The sequence below is a fragment of the Pterocles gutturalis genome, unplaced genomic scaffold (assembly GCF_000699245.1).
Source record: "Pterocles gutturalis isolate BGI_N339 unplaced genomic scaffold, ASM69924v1 scaffold18717, whole genome shotgun sequence".
Classification (NCBI taxonomy): domain Eukaryota; kingdom Metazoa; phylum Chordata; class Aves; order Pterocliformes; family Pteroclidae; genus Pterocles; species Pterocles gutturalis.
The window spans coordinates 21,893-37,157 of NW_010113196.1; the positions used below are offsets into that span (position 1 = coordinate 21,893).

A 15,265-nucleotide genomic window follows, 5' to 3' on the forward strand; every position below is an offset into this window, starting at 1 on the left:
TCAGAACTAACATATGTACAGGGATAGCGGGGACTGCAGGTCATGCATGTGCTGGTTCATTAGATCTATGGTAAGCAGATCTCTAGCCTGGGATATGCTGCAGAGAATGCTCCTTCTCCTGAATGAACCTTATTTCACACCTGGCCATGCCCAGTGTGAGGGGGTGTGTTAGGGGTTTTTCTTTCACTGCAGTACGTAAAAGGTGCACAGTGCAGGTGTGAGCCTGAGCAGTGTGTAAGGAATGCACAGACTGTGCTCACGTCACTTACGCAAGCCGGTGGACTCCATGCGGGAGGCTGTGTTTACAGTGTCCCCAAAAAGGCAATAACGAGGCATTTTGTACCCCACGACTCCAGCTACACAGGGTCCTGAGAAAATACAAAGCAGACAAGCCCTGATAATAAACAAGTGGAAAAAGTGCAGGGAGATGCCAAATGTAGACACCTTTGCTAGTCACTGGGTCCTCAGAGAGCAGGGAACTGGGAATATTCAGTGCACCCAGGACCTGGCTGCGCAGTATTTACTTACGGAGAGAAGTCAGGATTTGATTAGCTGTAGCTAATTGGTGCTGATAGCAGGGGAAGATGCACTTTGCCAATACTGAATTGTTTCACAGCCCTTTCTACACTGGTGCAAGCAAAAGTCATTTCACCCCACTGTTACTGCTGGAACCAGGAGAAAAACTCATCCTGGGGTCCTGCGGAGAGCCAACGGCTCATACAGGAATGCAGAATTCTTTTCTCCTCACACAATTAGACTGTGCCCTAGTCTCTTTTTCTCATGTGTCCACCTCAGCCCATGTACCTGTGTGTATCCCCGCTCGCAGCTCCAGCCTGCCCATTGGCATGTGAGGGATCACAACCTGAGGAACTGCTGCCACCAGATCCAGGGACATTTTGGCAATCTCGTCCGCGTGTTTGGTGCCATTCCTCTCTGGCAGGCTGCTCGCTACCATGTAGGCATCACCAATGGTTTCCACCTGATGGGAATGGGCATGTCACTAAGTGGAAGGCACCAAGCTTTTCTTTGAAAAGGAGATAAAAATAAAATACATCCCAGCTGTCCAGCACTTGCCAAGCTGCGGTGTAGTCCCTGTGTGATGGCAGGTCTTGAATTTCATGGCTTTTGGACAGCTGGCATGGTGTATTTGATATTCAGTAGGGAACAAAGTAAAAAAGATTTCAGCAATTTCCAGATTCCTTGCCTGTGGGTTCGTACTCACCTTGTAAACATCGTAAGACTCGATCCTGCTGTCAAAGCAGATGTACAGATTGTTGAGCATCTCAGCAACTTGCAAGGGAGCACAGGAGGCAGCAATGCTTGTGAACCCTACGATGTCTGAGAAAAAGATGGTCACCTGTCACAGGGAGAAGGAACGCGTGACGCTCAGGTCTCCAGGCAACAGTGGTGAACCTTTGAAGAGTTTGGGGATTTGTGAAATTCTGAGCAGAGCAGCCTAAGGCACAGGCTGCACGTAGGACCGGTGTTGCAGAACTGAATAGACAGACTCCTAAATTAACAAGCTCTGGCTCTGAATTGTTCTCTATTGCTCTGACAGATAAAGTTACATTTATCTCCAAAGTTTATCATCTGCACTTCTCTGGATACCTTGTGGTAGATGGGAGACTGCAAGTCAAATGCTCTGAATCTTGTGAGCAGTCATCAACAGACTTCTAGAAGTTGGGCCTGATTTTTTTTGTTTTAAATTGATTTAAACTGTGGTAGAGATCAAAACTAGGTATCTGAACAAACTCCAGAATAAAAGCTCAGCTGCTGTCTCTGCTCTTATTGAGTCAGGAAATATTAACTGGATTATGTTTCTCTTCAAACAATGTTTCTTTGTCATGATCAAGTAATTTACAGAGAAATTAACTTAAAAACCCATCAAATTTATAAAAGAAAGAGCAACAGAAAGCATAATAACCAAATTGAGGAAGGGAAATGTGTGTTGTAGCTGTTGGCAATGAATGAAGTGTTTCTTCTTTGTGCTGCCTGAACTTTGTCAGTATTTAAACTACAATTGTTCTTTTATCCATCCTTGGTAATACCAATTAATCCAGAAGAGCCACCTTTTCACTCCCTGCCTTGGTTCAGCTACTTTTGATGTCATGACTGTTGTGAATTATAATTAATTGCGCAATTACAGGTTGCTGTTTCGATAATGACACCTACAAATTAAATGCAAACATTTATTATTGTGTTTCACAGCTGAAAGTAAGGGAGCGTTCAGGGGAAAAAGAGTGACTAGAATTGCAATTACTGTAGCATGAGGATTTGGGCTGTGGGCTCTGCAGCACAGCTGCTGAATTCAGCACTGACAGCAGCATACACGCTGTGAGGCAGAGCCGCAAGTAAATGGGCACCCGGCTAAACTCTGCCCTTGTTTTTATGTCGACAGGCTTCATTACAGTTACGCACTTGAGGCTACAGGAGCACCCATCCCTCATCCTTCTCTAAGTGCCATCCTCTCCTTTCAGTTATGTTTATAGAATCATACTGACAAGTACAGACAGGATTTGTTCTATGTTGTTTTTTCATTATTCTTCCCATTTTATAAGGGGGAAACTAATTTCTCACTCCTATGTACTCATGATCTAATGATGCTGCCTCGCTCTCATCAGTAGGCTCTTAAACCCCAAGATGACAGCTTACCAATAGAGGATCTTTGACATCGGAAGCTATGCTTCTGGAAATTTCAGCTCTTCTTCCTTCCCCATCAGCCTAAGTGCTTCACGGCACATTGCACAGCTCTCTCCAAAACCCATTGTGAGTATTTGAATTTCTGTCCACACTCAGCTGTGGGTGCAAAACCAGATTCCTCAAAGGGGTGGGCAAGGCAGGTGCCTTTTAGGTGAATACTTTTCTGTCCTTGGTGACAGCATCCTTTCCATTTGCTAACCTGATCGTAGTTTTCTGCCTCAACTTTCTGGCATTTCCTTAGCTGCTTGGCCACAGGTTTTGGCAACAATTGGTGTAAGAGGTCCTCAGCCAGCTGCCTCTCCCTTTTCAAGTTCTACATCTTTTCCTTGAGGCTCCTGGTGTAATTGTGTATCCAGTCTGTCGTTTGCTTGAAGGAGATCAGGATTATGGGGTACGTGAGGCAGGCTATCACTAACAGACTGACCTTAAGGCTCGTTGTGGATAGGATTTCTTTAGATTTCTTGATGAGCTTTTCCTGCCCCCTCTGCAGCAGGCAGCTCTGTACATAGTGCAGTTCCTTGACCAAGGCTTCAATGGACACAAGTTCCTCTGAGCCCAGGAATGGGATGAAAAAAGAGATTCTTTCATAGTGGGTGAAGTGAAGTGATAGATTGACGTTATCCATCCAGCACTTATGTACGCTCTCTGATGAGAAGATGGCATAGTTCAGAATGGCAAAAAATTGATGCAATGTTGTTTGAAGGCTTGTAGATGCTGGCATTAAATGAGCTTGAAGCAAGGCTTCTCTTATTCGAAGGATGAGTTTAAAAGCTACTATGTCTGTCCAGTCAGGATTGTATCTCACAGCTTTGAGGTCTTTGTGGGGACTGCTGAAACGCCCCAGCAGTTCAGAGATTGCTCTGGATAGCACCTGGCAGGCTTCGGTGTCCCCTGTGCTATTTAATCTTTGTCTCATGTCAATGATGTAAAATCTACAGATGGAGATGTTCTCCTTCTTGCACTGGCAGTTCTCACAGTACAGTTCTGCTTCGCTTGCCTTACAGAGGGAGTTGAAATTCCCCAACAGCTGAGCGTGAAATGATCTATTCCTCCTGTCTGCTGCTGGGAGCAGCCAGCTGTGCCTCTCTTCCTGCAGGAGATGGAGGAGGCGAACAGCCCAAAGCTTTTCACAAGAGGCAACTTCCTGAAGGGCTTTCCCTGTGTTTCTCCATCTTTCCAAGCTGTTGCTCAAATCAAAAGAAATGGCTCCAAGGAGGCTGCAGAGGGAGACTATGCAGGCTGTCAAAATCCTTTGAACTGTTTTTCTACCACCAGCATTGGAGGGGGGAGAACATCTAAAAAAAAAAAAAAAAAAAAAAAAAGTGGGGGTGTCTGATCCCTGGGGTGTTTCTTGCAGCTCCTGAAAACATAACTGGAGCTAGCAGTGATATTCAACAATTCACATGTGTTCTGAAACAAAATACAGGGATCATGCATTAGCTGAATGTTCTTGAAAGACACGTTTTATTATATTTTGTTTCACCTGACATTTTGTTTTAAAAGAAAAGCTGTACTAAAGAGGCTGTTTCCATGACACACTCAGAGCTGCAAAAGCACATGAATGGATTCTTACGGTTTTTCTTTGTGTATTAAGACTGATAAAATAATGTGCTGTAGGTTTTATCCTCTGTGGTACTTCTATGCAAATCTTAAAGAAGCCCATGAAAAGATGGGTTACTTATTTCAGTGATCACAAATAGGCACTGTTGAGTTTTTTTAATATAACCTCTAGAATTTGTTCTCAATAGGAATTTCCAGATTATTAGTAATTTGTGTTGATATGTTCAAATGAGCTCAGATGTCTCCACAATATTGTCTAAATATTTCAAAAGGAAAATGAATCAAATTTGTTTTCAGTTTTTACAGGAGCATATACATATCCAATTTTTACTGTTTGAGCTTCATGATTACCTTTTCTGTCCTCTTCCATGCTGCACATAACTGACATCATGCTCCATACAGCAAAGTAGCGTCTAACGATTTTCATTTTCAGAACTATTAATCAATCATTTACAATCTTACATTAATGATACTCATGAAAGCAACTCAGGCTGTTATGCCGAAGCTGGTGACTCCTGAATAACTGGGCATCCCTTATTTCCACTGACAGAGAACAGACCAGGGGACTGGCTTGGTGATCAGTCCATTCAGCTCAGTCCTTTTTTTTTTTTTTTTTCCTTCTCCTCTGCACAGTAGAGGTGATTGAAAAAAAGCCTTCTTCAGATCCCCTGCTGTTTCAGATAGGTGAAATTACATTTTTAATAAGATAAATAAAACCCCAGTAAAGCCTGCTGTTTCTCAGCAGAGGCTGATAGGCAAAACGAGTTCCCGCTGGGCTCTTTGCAGAGGAATGGTGGTCAGTGTTTGTAAAACAGAAGAAAAGTAATAAAAGTACAGTCCCCAAAGATGATAAACAGCCCTGTTTTCTCATATTTATTTAATACAATTTCTGTTTAATATATATATGTATATTTATTTTCAATCAAAATGTAACAACCGCAGTGTCTGACTGAAAGCAACTGCAAGCCTAGAATTTCTCTCTGAACCCAGATGCATTTCTGTTCTCACAACAAATTTCCCATTTTTTTTCCTTACTCTATCTACTGCTTACCATTGAGTCACTTGTCCTCCTTTCTTAATGAAACATTTTACTCTTGAATCCACCTACCTATGTCCCAGGAGGGAGAAGAAAAACATGACCAAAATCCCCCTTGCTTTTATACTGCCTGCCTTTTGTTACAATGAAAGAAACAGAAATAGGGGCTTTAATTTAGTACCAGGCTAAAAGGTTGTGATTCTGCTTGTGCTTTGCAAAAAATCCCTGTTTGTGTCTGTGTGTCAGCCAACAGTGCCAGTTCAGAGGTCTTCACCTGGCGTCTGAATGACTTAAAAACGAGCAACGGGGATGTGAAGGGGAGAGGTCTACAGCCGTGCTGCCGGCACTCACTGCTGGATTTTCCCCTTCCCCTTGCTAGGTCCCAAGATCGCGGGGTGTTACAAACCTCTCTGCAAAAGTATTTTGCGGCACTCCCACACTCACCTGCATGGACCCGCTTGCACCCGTGCTGCCTTCCCGCTGGGCATTGCCACTGCTGGCTGCGGTGAGTCCCACTCGCAGACTCAGGGGTCCCGGCAGCTGCCTGCCCGCTGCCTTCAGCCCTGCTGGCGCCTCGCTTTCCCACCCCCTACCCCCGCAGTTGTTCCTGTGGTTCTCAAACTCTTCCCGCTGCCCAGCCTCTTCCCAGCAGGCTCACATCTTCCCCCAGGTGAGGGTAGCAAGCTCCAACCCAGGGCAGGGGAAAGGCTGGAAAAGGTCTCCAGCATTATCCCTAAATACGGGCTCCGATCCCGACAATACACAGGAAGATGTGACAAAACACGTTTCTTTCATGTTGCAAAAAATAGTGTTTATTGCAGTATGGTTAGGTATGATACTTGTGGTGTTAAAAGCGTAATTTCCCAGCTCTTTGTGATCAAAGGTGGGATGATTATGACTTTTTTCAAACTTTTTTCCTTCTTGGCATCTATCATCCAGTTCTCTTTGGATTAGTAGCTTGCCATAACCTAAAAAACGTAAAACAAGTGAAAAATTGGATCATGAGACTCAGAAATTTGTGAATAGTGTATGTTGCATCCAAGATGCAGGATTTAAGTAACTGAAATAAGATTTTTGCTTCTCAGTCACTTTTTAGATTAAGGTTTATATTATTTTTTTTTTTTTAAATTGATGTTTCAGACTTGAGCAGCATGCACTGCCTTCTAGGATGCAACTGCAACAGTCAGTGTTGTTGAGGAATACAAATCTGAGTAATCACTTCTGAAGTCATACCAGTAAAATCTTTAATGACTATAAATACAGCTTTAATATAAAGGGAGAAAGTACGGCTGAACATCGAGACTTATTTAAAAGTGAAAATAATTTGGATCACTTTTTAAGAAGAGGATGCTTTATTTTTGCGGCAGAGACTGCTTTTACCCTGGTCAGGGCTTGTCTACAGAGGTTACTTGTATGTAAAGTAGTATTTGAATCAAAATCTCAATCAGAGAGAACCTCAGAAATAGCCGAGAGTCGGTATTCTCGAGCAGCAATACCTAGAACCTTACCTGCTGGATCCAGCTGTTGAAGGCAGAGACCCGAGTGAAGACAGAAGGCTTGCGATAATAGTTGCAGCCAAGACTAGAGCCAAAGCTGACGATCCCGTGCACTTCCCAGCTGCCGTTAGCGCCTTGGCAGTTCAGCGGGCCACCAGAGTCCCCCTGGAAGGAAGGAAGGAATAGCCATAGGGTGAATAGCTCCTTGCTTTTTTTTTTTTAAGCTTTCCTTCCCTTCAGTCCCGTTTGTGTCTGAAACCAAGCCCCAAGAGCGGTGTTCTCTGGACTCACATTACAACTGGAGGTGATTCCATCCCCACCAGCGCAAATCATGGAGGTTTTCACTGAGCTGCCCCACCAGGTGAGCTGGGAACAAGTTGCATAATCCACCACCAGCAAGAGGCCTTGTTGCAGGTCATCTGCAGCAGCTCCATTTGCTGAGAGGGAACAGAAACAGAGGAGTCATGGTACCTGCTGGCACTGAAGACAGAAAAAAACTGCATTGTTCAGTTTCTCCCAGGATCTGGAGACTATCCCTCCAGATAAGCTCCGTATGGGCTTTATTAAAGGAGAAGCTGTATAATCCATTCCTTAGCTCCATTCTTTTATATTAAAAAAAAAAAAGGCCCTTAATTTACCAATAATTTGCATCCCATTTAAAAATGTCTCATTGTTAGAGAAATAAAAAGCTGCTCTTTGTTCAGGAGTTTGCAATTTACTTATCATTCTAGGAATTGCCTCTTGAGCCCAGCTGACACTTCTGCGGAAGTCTCTGAGATTTTCTTCACTTTACATCTATTCCCTTTTGCGTCTCTTCAGTGGCGTACGTTAGGATTAGCAAATTCCCCAGCCTGCACGCTGTGTGTATTTCTGTTACAATAGCATCCACAGGCTTAGTAGAGGGCCCTCTGGTGCTCTACTAGCCCCATTACAAACAAAATAAACTTGCAAGGCAGGGGAAAATCACGCTGTGTGAGTGCAGCGGGGCCTGATAGAACTGCCTCCCTCCATTGAGGGTGATGGGATGCTGAGCACCATCAACAGCCTCTTCCCAGTCAATCCTAAAGAAGAAGGCAGTACTGAAAGATTTTGTTCCCCAATTTTGCAAATGTCCGAGTACGTACTCTGCAGTCTTCCCCATCCCGTCACGTAGCAGGCAGTGTTGGATGGCAGGATGGTTCCTGCGCGGGGGAGGCAGGCCAGCCCAATGTGTTCACTTAGGGTGACGTGTCGATTGAGTTTGATCAAAGCGATGTCGTACCTGCGGTCACATGCACACATTTGAGAGCGGGGAAGACAAAGGGAAGGGGTGAAGAGGTTTGCAAACAGATGAAGAGACAGCAGCATGAATACTCATCAGTTACACAGCACTTGGCCTGGTCAGAAGAGATGCGGGGGAGCAAGGAGGCCAGGACCTGGGCAGTAAAGGTTCCTTCACCCTGAACGCAATGGGGGAAGCCAAGACTATTTCCTGCAGAACTTTCCTGCTGGCAGATTTATGGAAATTGCCTTTTATAGGTTCTTTTCACCAAAGCCAAGCATGTGTTAGGACTAACTCCAAGGACCTGGAAACTGAGGGGATTTCTTTGCTAATGCCCTTAACCTGCAGCAGGCCATAGGAGTCCTTCGGCAACGAAGATATTAATACCATTGACCCATAATACTGTTTGTTATTGCAGTTCATAGGAGGGCTTCAAAGAGTGTTGTATAAATTAATTCATTCCTTCCACTCTACAAAAGAAATCATTGCATAGAGCAGCTTCCCACCTAAGCATGAAAATGCAAAAGGGATTCCGAAAACACAAGAACCAATTAATATTGAAAGTTCTTTATCTTCTCTTGAGGGGGAAAGGTACAAACTGGAGACTCAACTCTCATCTATGACCAAATATGTAGAAGTACCACTGTAACCTGTAACAGGAGACTCCAAACATTTATCCATTTAGCTGCCACAGCTCAGGGAGGGTGGGATTCAGGCACTTTGATTTTTGCGCAGCATCTAATAACTGAAAAAAAACTTGCCACCAACTTACCCGTTTGCAATTTTGTTTGAATTCCATTTCTCATGGACAATGATTTTTTCTGGAGAAACTGCAATCGATCCTGCTTCCGCAGTTTTTAGGTTGTATTTTCCAAGAAATACTCGATATGTCCTAGAAGAACTGGGCAAGAAAAGCACTAACACTCAGTCATGGAGCTGCTGGCTTGCTGCTTAGGCATCTGCGTCTTTGCTGCCCGAGATATTTGGTAAGAATATCCTTAAGACTGTAATCTCGCATTGCATGCATGATTTGTCTGGAGTTGAGACAATGTCTGACTGATTTGCTAAGGACAAAGCATTATGTGCTAGGATTAATAATCATTTCATCTCTAAGCTGTCCTGTTTACTCCTGCTTAAGGCTTCATTAACAAATTCAAGATGCCTCCAGTCTTTGCAGGATTCAGCTCATGTTCTTCAATGAAATAAACAATTTGCACTGCTTTTTTGACAGCGATAAACAGCTTCACTGATAAACAGCTGTGTGATAAATATAATATGTAGGCTTTATAATAATAACATGCAGCCAATCCTTCTTATTTCATATTATGATATTTTCTACAACTTAATGTTACAATAACCAAGAACTGTATGTACGTATTCAAGGACAGGCGCTACCAAACCAAAACAGCGTTGTCTTTGTGGAAACAGTTTCGATGACGAAAGGGCATAGCTGTACCTGATCATTTGTGCTCTACTGCCCCATAATAGGAAGAGCTTGCCGAAAATGGTGAATTACCTGATGCAGTGTGCAGCTGTCAGCACCCAGTTGGTTGCAATGAGGGTTCCTCCACAGGTGTGATACCATTGGCCACCTGAAGTGTATTGGAGGGAGGCCTAGGATCAACGTATCAAGTAAGGTTCAGGTTTTTGCTTACTGATTTTTCATTATTGCACTTGATTTCTGCACCCACAACACGACTTGTTGCTGGAAGATGGTGAGAGGCTTTTTAAGCAACAAGCATCCAACTCCTGGCCACGGAAAAGGTTTCCCTCCTTCCTTATCCTTTCCCTCATTCCCTAAAAATGTTGTTTCTTCCAAATTTCTTGCTAAGACTGGCCCCACTAGAGCATTTCATTTGCTTCAGAAATGCATCTACAACTGTGCTGCAGTAGGCATTGTATGCTCCACTGACTTTCACAGTTGTCTTGCTTAAATATGGATGGTGCCCAAGCCAACTGACCGAACATGAAAGCCTGCATAACCAGCAAGAGGCGGCACCTTCAGGGTTTTCCTAAAAGGACTGGAAACTTTGGGATTGATCAGAATGTAATATTCTAAGACATGACAGGCAAGATGCATCAAATGAAACAGAAGACCTGGTTTTGTTTGGCGATGTTGCAGGGAAAGCAGAGCGTGACTCACCTGCCAGGGCCAGCTGTATGGCCTCGCATCTTGCCCTCCAACAACTCTAGACACAGCAGGTGGGTAGGCAGGATCCCCGCAGCCAAAGGCTAGAAGACATACAAAATAGGATGTGTGTTTTAAAAGTAGAAGGCTTAAAAAAATGTCTGGAAGAGGTGTTTTTTGTTTGGTTTTTTTTTTTTTTTCCTAAATGTAGCCCGTGTTTGTACAAAACATTGCAAGGTACAAATATAGGCTGTGGTTTAATGTGATACAAGCAAAGACAGAGCCATCAGTCAGAACTGACCAATGTTATGTAAAGCCTGTTTGGTTCCATTTTTCTGACAGACAACCAAATCAAGTTGGATTAACCAAGTTCCCATGTGTCAGCTGAGATGCAGCTCTTAGACAATGCAACAATTTGATGTGCATTAACTGTATTTCAGTGAATTCAAGCTAAGTAAAATAACTTTGAATTTGCTAAAGGCTGAGAGCAGTAATGCTGATCGAGCCCGTATCGTCAGAACAGAATACCACAGCACCTAGTTACTGTTTTGAGAGAACTTTTTAATTAACTACCTGTGCTGTATCTCTTTCTGCTTTGTTGCAGAATGTCTAATTTCCCTAAAAAAAGGAAGTTTTAAATTATTTTTTTCTTTAAAACTAATGCTGAAATTGGGTACGTACCTGCAGCAACCAGAGTGAACACAGCAAAGAGGACTCCGAGCATGATGCCGGTTAGCTGTATTCTGCAGGCTCTGCTCTGCAAGCCATTTTATATGTTATCGTTTATCTCTGGGACAGTGCTATTCTGATACCAGCGGAAAATTTGTGCAACTGTGGGATAATTTTTTATATGCACAAGTGCCTAAAATAAACCAGTTTAGATAGACCTTCGATCCAAAGAACTTGGTTAAATAAAATTCCGGCTGAGTTGCATATGATCTGTAGCAGCTGTTTGTTTTCCCATTGCCTTAGAAGTTCATCACAAACGTGTTTTCAGAAGGAATTTGTTAAATGAATTATTCTAACAGTTGATGGTACGTCAGCAGTAACAGCGTCTGATATATTCAGACAGTGATAGATTCAGACACATCAGCGAGGCTGGAGTAGACAGTCACTGGAGGCCCCCTTCCAACCACAATTATTGTATGATTCTGTGATTGTTTGAAATTTTATTTTGATCTGGTTTGTTTTGTGACTGAATGGCAACTACCACTTTGTACTGACTGAAAACCTGTATCTTCTTTTCTAGATAAAGTTGCATGTGTTTTAGCATGCCGTATGTCTTCAATCAAACAAACTGCAATCACTTTGAAGTGAAAGATGTTTCAAGCAATATAAAGAACCAGCTGTCCATGATGACAGAGAAGCACTGCTGTAGCACGGTGAGCCAGACTTCATTTCTTTCCCGTTTACCTTTGTTACACCAGTAGCACATCCCTGGAAGAGGACAGGGTTCCTGTTGCACTGTAAATGAGCATTTTTACACCCCAAATCAGCATGCTGACCTGTGGTATAACGCAGTGTGAGCTTGTTAAAAACAGTAAACTGTTTTCACCAATAGGACCAACAAGGCAAAAGCAGACCTGGTTTCAGAAAAGCTGAATTCAGTCTGTTGTTTAATGTCAGTATTAACAAGCAGCAAAATCTGATTTTCATAGCTTCCATTCAGCAGTAGGTACTGATTTGGATGAAAGATGCTTGGAGCACACATGTGGAAGCACAAATATATAATGTTTTGCTGTTTGGTCTGCTGCTCAAGAATGTATTATCCTCCCCAAACAATAGCACTTGAGAAAGCTGCATTCTGAATTTCAAATGGAATCAATCAAACTCTGTTCTGGCATCTTGTATTTATTATCTGACAACAGCATAAATCAAGACTGACTGCAGAATGGAGATTCTAAAAAAAAATTCCATGAATTAGCTGGCTCTCTTCTTAGTGTCTGAATTTCCAAGCTAAACAACATACTATGCTTTTCCGTTTAACTTCCATGCCACTGTCATTTTCATTGAATACCAATTAAAAATTAAGTATAAGTTTTGGATGTTCAGTTACTGTTTTCAACTTTCCTGTTTTATGCGTGTGCCTGTAAACATGAATTTTGTTTAGTTTTTAAAGCATCTCTGCAATCATTTCACAAATAACCTTCTGCTATCATGCACACTGTAAACAGAGAAATCCTTTCTTTCTCCCTTTCTTCTTTGTAAAGGAATTCTGAAAAGGTTCTTTTGTTACATGGGGGAAGGCTCATAAGAATCATCATATTTTTAATGTAAAACACTCTCAAAGCTAATTTTTTCTAATTCCACTCCTGCTTTACGTAACATTTGCTTATCCATCTCTTCCAGGTCTAGTCTAAATAGGCTGAAGTTATCTTCCTTGGACTCGGTTGGCATCACCCTGTTGGCAATTCTGCAAGTGAACATCAAAAGGCTCCGCCTGCAGCTGATACCACGGTGGCCTGGAAACAGCTCCTTGGAAGCTCTTATCTTCATGCCAGATGTTTCACAGAAACTAAGCAGATCACTGAACTTCAGTAAGAAAGAGCAGGAACTTCTGGTATGTTCTGTTAAAGCATAACAGCAAATATATTTTTAAATACACCATGTACTTGGTGTATAGTCTATAGTGTACAGGTGTAATGTAAGGCTGCTCTTGTTTTAACTGGGTGGGGAGTAAGGGAAGGAAAGAATACAGACAACAAACAAAACCCAAAACACACGCACACAAAAAAAACCACCACCAAAAAAACCCCACCACAATTTGGTGATCAGATTAGACTGAAAGATATTTATTTAGAAACAACAGCTTTGGTATTTTAAAACCAAAAAACCTTTAAATCACTAGAAAGTGGGATGTCTCCCCCCATAGCCAAAACAAATCAATGCACAAAGTCTCAGTATGCTTAAAATAGGAAACCTGCAGATCAGTATTTCCAAGTGTAAATCCAGAAAACAATTGCATTAAATTGGTTTTGCACTCTACAATCATAAAGGCTGAAAAACCTGTTACCAGCACTTAAGATATCTACAGTTCAATTGACTGACTTGTTACTGAAGTGGAGGTAAAATTATTAACATTCTCCCTCCCCACCCCCCCTCCAAAGCAATAAATTAAAAAAATGTCTACCAGAAAGGAAGTTACACTAAAGTTTTCTAGTTAAGTTAATTCTCTGAAGGGAACCATATTTCTTTATTTACCTGTAAAATTAAAAAACAAATCAAAATATCAAAGGACTTGTATATCTTCAAGTATTTTCACCAAATGGATTACTCTTAGGGAACTGAACATCTTACAAGGAAAAAGAAACATCTGTTACACAAGCTTCTGGGATAAACTCTTGAATAACCACACCTTCCAAGTCTTGGGTTCCTCTCTTAACAAGGCACAAAAGGATTGCTGCTTTCAAAAGGTCCTTGTTCTCAGCTGGAAAATTGTCAGATGTCTTGTGCAAATGGAGTCTGAAAGCAGGACTAAGTCCACTTGGACACTGGGATGTTCCCATTCAATTAATGAAACAGGGTGTTATTTCAACACCATTCATCTTGCTTACTGCTACAGAGATTTCGAGCTTCAGCTGGCTTCCACTTCATCCCTGTTTCTGAAATCAAGTTCTGCACCATATTCATTGTAAGTAGGTCCGATTAAGATGAGGCAACAGCTTTGTTTGCTGTACACTGCAAGGCTCTGTACAGTGTCGAGAAGGAAGAGGAGTTACATCAGCCCTGGTGTGTAGCTGTGAAGCTTCTCGGCATTTCAGAGAATAGTGTCAGGGACAGTTACCTGTGGTAATGGTTAAGTCATTCTGTAAAAGGCAGAAGGGAAGTCTTGTAGATGACAAAGGCAACTAGATAAGACAGCAGTGAAAAAAAGGACATAATTTTATAATTTAAAGGACACATTTCAGGATGCATGACAGGGTGCAGCTGTATGCACAAGAATTGAAATTACTTCCTGACCACTTCCTCCTTTTGCACTGAGGTTTTGATCATGATCATCGGCTTACAACAGCAGTTGTCTTTGATATAAATATCTCTTCTACCTCTTCCTAGGTTAGTTTGTCTAGCTACAAGCACCTTCCACTCTCACTCCTTCAACAGATGCCAGGTATCCAGACCTGCTTGGGCTCAGGCCTGATCTCCAGTGCTCAGCATTACAAAGCCAGTGAGCTGAGAGGGAAATTGCCAACTGACTTGTGTGTTTTTTAAACACAAGCTACATTTAACCTGTTCAACCCTAAGGAGGGATGCTTCTGAAGAATGTGGCTAGCTCACACAGTCTTTCATTTCCACTCTGTATCAAACCACAACCAGAAAGCACCAGTACTAAGAACAGAAACTGCCATCTATTCTGGGCTACGTTTTTACTAGCAACTTTTCTAAGGCAACTCAAAACAAGAATTTCAAATCCCAAAGTGAGATGCAGTAGAGCTTGAAGTCAGAACCTCCAACTCACAGTAAAAAGCACTCAGTACATTTATTAACACAGCTATGTATGTTGTCTGAACGGGAGAAACACCAGCTCTGCACTTTCCCAAAATTATGGTGGTAAAGGTGGTTTGATGGAGGACTGCACAGTGTCTAGAAATCTATGAACATTTACCAGCAGTCCCAACAAGTCAGCACCTTGACCTAAGAACACAAGCTTGCACTTGCGTGTTCTTGCGTGACACATCACACATTTAAAGCAGACAGACAAGTGTGCACACCTCCCACACAGCAGTAAAGTACAGCAGCCCTCTCACAAGCATTCCGGTACTGTGGAACAAGAACCATCATCTCGTGACAGCTGCAACTGTTGGCTTAAAACCAAGCAATGTCATCAGTGTGTGGAAAAAGGACAGAAAAGCTGTGTCTGCCTTGGTCTGCAGCCTTACAGGTGTTTAAGAAAGACAAATGATGGATTTATCTTTTTAATGTTTGTGAGCCCTACTGCTCCGATCCCTGCCCTAATCCTGCAAGAAGAGGTCACAGATCACTTGTTGCAAGAAAATCCTCACAGTCCAAGCCAGAACCTCCCTAGGCACAGCTGACAGACAATCAGGTTGACAACACTCGGAGGACAGCAGCCAAAAGCACCAGCC

At 42.4% G+C, this 15,265-nt stretch overlaps 1 protein-coding gene across 1 annotated transcript; it reads right to left on the bottom strand.

Annotated features, from left to right (window-relative positions):
* Positions 1-261: 261 nt before the first annotated feature.
* LOC104460247 lies at positions 262-10,905 on the bottom strand. Its single transcript, XM_010074390.1, has 11 exons — positions 10,863-10,905; positions 10,197-10,285; positions 9,570-9,667; positions 8,826-8,954; positions 7,917-8,053; positions 7,084-7,229; positions 6,805-6,957; positions 3,125-3,697; positions 1,223-1,357; positions 805-979; positions 262-368 (listed from the first exon to the last, which is right to left on the bottom strand). Exons 1-11 carry the CDS (start codon positions 10,903-10,905, stop codon positions 262-264), a joined length of 1,785 nt encoding a protein of 594 aa, XP_010072692.1.
* Between the last annotated feature and the right edge of the window lie 4,360 nt (positions 10,906-15,265).

Coding starts and splice junctions, on each gene's coding strand:
- LOC104460247 (XM_010074390.1), bottom strand. CDS start 10,905: ATGCTCGGAGTCCTCTTTGCTGTGTTCACTCTGGTTGCTGCAG. Junction 6,958..7,083: donor GAATCACCTCCAGTTGTAAT/GTGAGTCCAGAG, acceptor CCTTCCTTCCAG/GGGGACTCTGGTGGCCCGCT. Junction 1,358..3,124: donor TATCCACAACGAGCCTTAAG/GTCAGTCTGTTA, acceptor TCCCTGTGACAG/GTGACCATCTTTTTCTCAGA.